The 6,000-nt window shown below is 49.7% G+C and overlaps 1 protein-coding gene across 1 annotated transcript in view; it reads left to right on the forward strand.

The window, feature by feature from the left end:
• Nucleotides 1-5,256, forward strand: part of LOC119963052 (dihydropteridine reductase-like) — a 36,244-nt gene extending 30,988 nt beyond the window's left edge. Inside the window, exon 7 of the mRNA XM_038791562.1 lies at nucleotides 4,555-5,256. Within this exon, the coding sequence (XP_038647490.1) occupies nucleotides 4,555-4,660 (106 nt within the window). The 3' untranslated portion in view covers nucleotides 4,661-5,256. The remainder of the gene's footprint in view (nucleotides 1-4,554) is intronic.
• The last annotated feature ends 744 nt before the right edge of the window (nucleotides 5,257-6,000 follow it).

Here is a 6,000-nt window from a genome sequence, read left to right on the forward strand (position 1 = left end):
ACATGCCGTCCCAGTGCTTGATGAGGGGTGGCATCCCTCCTCAGGGGTGAGTTGCCGTGGGGAGATGGACAACGGGTCCGGGGTTATCCTGCGTTACAGAAGGAAGTGACAGAGGCATCATAGAGGTTTTGCGAAAAGGTGTTTAATGTGCTGTACAAACCCCACTCCTGATAGTGCCGCCCGCCCCAAACCCCAGCCCCTCTCCCAGTGCCCTCACTGGTCTCGACGTGCTTAGCCCTCCTAGCTCTACCACAAAGTCTTGCTGTTTCTCAGGATGTTTATCTGAGGTGGAGGCAGCCAGCTGCTTACCACATCCCGCGGCCTTCAATGCCCCTGGCCACAGTCGTGCCACCATGTCCCGTGTACTGACTGTGAGGGGTGACCTTATCAGAGGGGTGGAACTCCAGGGAGCTGGTGACCACTGTCGCCACTCCATGGGATGGGTCTGGCTTAGCACCCTCCACCCGGTCTGTGCCCATAGGGCCCTGAGGTTCACGTTGGGACGGAGGGACAGCTGGTTCGAGCCCCAGCTGCCCATGCATTATCTGGCTCTGCCAGCCCTGGAAGTTCCCCATGGACCGCACCATAGTTCCGATGCCCTCAGCGATGCTTCTCAGTGACTGGGTCATGCTCTGCAGTGCCTCGGCAATACCCACCTGCGATTGGGACAAGCTCCGCTGCACCTCGGCCATGCACTTCTGAGAGCGGAAGTGTACCGCAGAACCTCATCAAGGTCAGCTTGATACTGGGTGACATCCCCCAGCGAGTTGGACATTCTGCCGAGACCCTCAGCCACGGTTGTCACCGACTGCACAACGCCTTGGACACCTTCACTCATGGTGCCGACGTCGTGCACCCGGCTCTCCAATGAGGTCGTCACCGTAGCAGTGTTGGCCTCGATGCCAGGCATTGCCGGCGACATCTGCACCCGTAGCCTCTGGGACTCCTCCCGGCGGCTATGGATCAGCTGGAGTGACTCTGACATCTCCCTCTGAACGCCCAGGTTGGTCCATATCGTCTCCATCAGCTCCGGGTACCTCTGTACCACAGACTCACCATCAGGTTGGGACCCAGCTGGGGCCTGGGATCCAGCAGCCGTCCGATTGCTGTCCTGCCTGGGGTTTCCTGCCTCAACCTGATGTGCCTCAACGGCAGTGTGATGCTCACCAGATTGTGCCCAAGAAGCCTGTCCGTTAACATTTCCCACCGAGGTGTGTGTGTCTGCGCTGGTGGAGGGTGGGGATAACAGCTGTGCCGCGATTACGGTTGCATCCTTGGAGCTCCCCTCCAGTGTTCTCCTCGGAGTCAGGGGAGGGGGGCTGCCCGTCCGCTGGAGGACCTGCAGGAGAATGGACATGTGGTCAGTGGGAGGGATGGGTCAGTCAGTAAGGCAATAATAACTCACGTTTGACAGATCCTCCGGGTGGAGCCCGGCGGTTCCTCACCTCTGCGGCATGCGCCAGCCGCTGGGTGGCTGACCAATCTGTTCTCAGCCACACTTATCACCTCCAGGGCATGTTCCTCGAAGGAGGTGAGGATTCTTATGTCTGGCACCCTCCGCCAGTCTGGGGCCGCTCCCGACGATTATGGGAGAGCGTTTCCTGAGGAGACACTGCGAGGGCACACGCATGGTTCACAGTGGTGGGAGAAGGAGGTGTGAAGGCGAGGTTGGGAGTTTGAGGGGGGAGGGAGGGCTGGGGTCGCATGGGGAGTTCAGGGTGGGTGCTCCCTTGGCCGGGGGGAGGGTCTACTCACGCGTGCTGCTCGTGGCAGCTCCCACTCACTACCACACTTAGACACTTTTTTGGAGAATTGTGGCCCATGTTTTCACATTGAGGATACCCTCCATTGGCACTACCACTGTGCTAAATAGGATAGATCTTGAATAGATCTCGCAAATCAAGTCTGAGTATTCTTGAGACGCTGTGCACAACCTGCAGCAGCAGAATTGTATACAGCAACATCTGTAACCTCATGGGCGGGATATCCCCCACTATCATAACTACCAAGCCAGGGGTCAGCCTGGTTCAATGAAGAGTGCAGAAGGGCATGCCAGGAGCAGAACCAGGCGTACCGAAAGTGTCAATCTAGTGAGGGTACCACACAGGACTAGTTGAATGCCAAACAGAGTAAGCAGCAAATAATAGACAGAGCTAAGTGATTCCACAATAAGTGGATGATCTATTTCTGTCTCCTCTGTAGGTCCTCAGCATCACAGATATCAGTCTTCAGTCAGCCAATTCGATTCACTCCACATGATATAAAGAAACAGCTGAAGGCACTGGGTACTGCAAAGGCTATAGGCCCTGACAATCTTCTGGAAATAGTCCTGAAGGCTTGTGCTCTAGGGTTAGCTGCACCCCTAGCCAAGCTGTCCCAATACAGCTACAACACTGGCATCTACCCAGCAATATGGAAAATTGCCTCACTATGTCCTATCCATAAAAAGCAGGGTAGATCCAATTAAGCCAATTACTGCCCCTTCAATCTCCTCTCAATCATTTTTTAAAATCCCTTTGTCGGAGTTACAAAGCCAGGGGCGGCATGTGGCGCAGTGGTTAGCACGGGGACTGTGGTGCTGAGGACCCGGGTTCGAATCCCGGCCCTGGGCCACTGTCCGTGTGAAGTTTGCACATTCTCCCCATTCTGAGTGGGTTTCACCCCCACACCCAAAGATGTGCAGGTAAGATGGATTGGCCACGCTAAATTGCCCCTTAATTGGAAACAAAAATAATTGGGTACTCTAATTTATTTTTTAAAAATCAGAGTTACAAAACCAGAGCTCAAGAGTGTCGACAGGGACAATTGAATTCATGTTGCAGCTGTGTGGAACCTTAGTTAGGCCACACTTGGAGTATAGTGTTCAATTCTAGTTGTCACACTACCAGAAGGATGTGGAGGATTAAGAGAGGGTGCAGAAGAGATTTACCAGGATGTTGCCTGGTATGGAGGGCATTAGCTATGAGGAGGGGTTGAATAAATTTGGTTTGTTCTCACTGGAAAGACGGAAGTTGAGGGGCGACCTGATAGAGGTCTACAAAATTTATGAGGGGCATAGACAGCGTGGATTGTCAGAGGCTTTTCCCCAGGATAGAGAGGTCAATTACGAGGGGGCATAGGTTTAAGGTGCGAGGGGAAAGGTTTAGAGGAGATGTACGAGGCAAGTTTCTTACACAGAGGGTAGTGGGTGCCTGGAACTCGCTGTCGGAGGAGGTGGTGGAAACAGGGACGATAGTGATGTTTGAGGGGCATTGTGATAAATACATGAATAGGATGGGAATAGATGATACGGACCTAGGAAGTGTAGAAGACTGTAGTCTAATCGGGCAGCATGGTCGGCACGGGCTTGGAGGGCTGAAGAGCCTGTTCCTGTGCTGTACTTTTCTTTGTAATCCATGGTCCTCACAAGAGAGACATACCAGATCCAGGCAATACATCTGACCTCACACTCATCTTAACCAAAAGGCCGAGAAACGATCCTCTCAATCATTAGCTAAACGAAGGCAGGGGTTATTGACAGTGCTATCAAGCAACACTTACTCAGAAATAACTGTGACTTTCCGTATGTTCACAGTTCATAGTTAACTAATCTAAACTTTGAGCAACAAAGAATAGATATTTTTGGAAGCACATCCCATTTAGACTGTTAACTATAAAGGGTTACTTGGAGAAGACGGGGGAATGGTACTTGACACATTGCTCATTTGGAGAGTCAGTGCAGACATGATGGGTCAAATGGCCTCCTGCGCCGTAACAATTCTGTGAATAACCTGCTCACTGACGCTCATTCTTGGTTCTGCCAAGACTGCAGAGCTCTTGGTCCAAACATGGATAGAAGACCTGACTCCAGAGGTCAGAGGTTGCACAGGATGCTATTTTAGTTGTACTCACTGCTAACTTCGGCACACTGATCACTGCGCTCTTGAAAGCACACTTTCCTGTTCTTTCCCTTTTAGTGCTTTTAATAGGCCTTATGTGTGTGCCTTTTGCATTATCCTTTTTCTAGTTGTCTTGATCTGCAGTTACTGCAGCCCAACATCTCATTCCCCCTCACTTGGAGCATGGGATAATCTGAGGTGTGTATTGCACTCTCCTGGTCAGTGTAGTACTTTGTTTGGCGAAAAGAAAGCTGTATTTTCTGATGGAGGGACATTTCCTCCCATCTTGAGACGAGATATTCTCCAGCTACATTGTAATCTGTCAGTAGTCCAATTGAGAACTGCCCAAACTTCCCTGGTCACAGCAGACAACTAGATGATCAATTCTGGGATGCCAACTCTCCTGAGTTATGGATTTAGTTCAGTAGCCCTGGGTGAGCCTCAAATATGACTGTTTCACTGCATTATATTTTATGAAGCAATTTTGGGACAGTTCTCTTGCTGCCTTACACAGACATTTAGTAATCTCAAAAGAAAAGTGGAAGATATGGTGTATTCAGGCCTGTTTGAAAACTTAAGAAAATTAATTTTGAAGCTTTGGGAAATCTTCCTCTTTAGCATTTTAAGAAACTATTCTATTTTGCTTAACGTGCATTTTTGTATATTTTTTTCCCAGGACCTTATTTAACTGGATCAATAAAGAAACCCGACCTACTTCAGGAAGCCTTGTTCAGCTTATTACGACTGGAAGCAAGACTGAACTAATTCCTGCTCAACTTTAAGACTGAATTACTATTGTGAAAGCGCTAACATGGAAATCTTTTTTTTTGTGGTGCCATTTAGCATGTTCAGTATGAGTTAAATGATACCAGTCTCAATTTGGTGGGTGGCGGGGTGGAGTTTGCAGGGGGAGGTGAGAAATCAAATACTTGATTGCAACATTACATTTTGCAGTTGACTAGTTCCGATATGTTGCCAGTTTCTCCATTTAATTATTTGGACTCCACTTTGCCACTTTACTTTTCCTTTTAATGTTTTTTCATTAACAAAAGTGTCATTCAGTGCAAAGATAAAAAGGAAACATTTTTCGTACCAGTCATTATGAGGCATTATGTAGGGTGGTGATGCATTTCCTTTTTAAAAATTCTTAAGTGCTCTAGTTTTGTCTGCCTGTATAACTATACATGAGTGCTCTGATGTATGACAGTACCAATACAAACATCATACTGCTTTACACAAATGTATTTTTGTACCTTGTTGCCATGAGCAAGTACCTTGACTCTTAATGTGTTGTGTAAATGGAGTTATTAAGATCATTGGCATTTGTATTTGAGCCTTGTAAAACTGCCGTAAGTAAAAGGAACTATTTCCTCCTTTATTCCGTTTTCAATGTGGTGAAGATATTTTAGGGGTTTTATGAGACATGTCTGAGATCATTGCACTGATTCAACAGAAGTACCAGTCCCACAGATGATGGGCTAGATTCTCTGTTTCTGAGGCTAAGTGTTGACGCCGGCGGAGGATGTGTGGTGTTTTACGCCAGAAATATTGGCACAACACCTGCACCGATTCAGTTACTTTTAATGGGCTAGCACCAGCACCACGTGGAGCGCAATTAATTCCAGAAAAAACGGGGCCGGATTTGTCGGGTCCACGATTGACACCTGAGGCTCACCTGCCAACAAGATGGTTGAAAGGAGAGCAGCACCACGGTTCAGGGACGCTGAGCTGGACACCTTCTTGGATGCTGTGGAGGAGAGAAGGATGACCCTGTACCCCGGCCTGGGAGCGAGACGACGCCATTCGCCGTTCCTGAGCGCAGGTGGCAGAGGCGGTCAGCGCCATGGGCAACATCGCCCAGACTGGCATCCAGTGCCGCAAGAAACTCCACGACCTTCTCAGGGTGGCCAGGGTGAGTTGGCTGCTCCATGCCCCTGATACTAACCTGCTCCCCCACACACCCGTAACCCAGCCCCCCCCCCCCCCCCCCAACAAGGGGACGGCTGAACCCCCAAGTTGTCCCACATGCCAGCACCTATGCCATAGCCAGGTGCCCAGGCCACCAACAACTCATCCCCTGGGCTGCATGTGTCGGACAGTTTTAACGGTGTATGTGTTTCCG

Source organism: Scyliorhinus canicula, chromosome 3 (genome assembly GCF_902713615.1).
Source record: "Scyliorhinus canicula chromosome 3, sScyCan1.1, whole genome shotgun sequence".
NCBI lineage: Eukaryota > Metazoa > Chordata > Chondrichthyes > Carcharhiniformes > Scyliorhinidae > Scyliorhinus > Scyliorhinus canicula.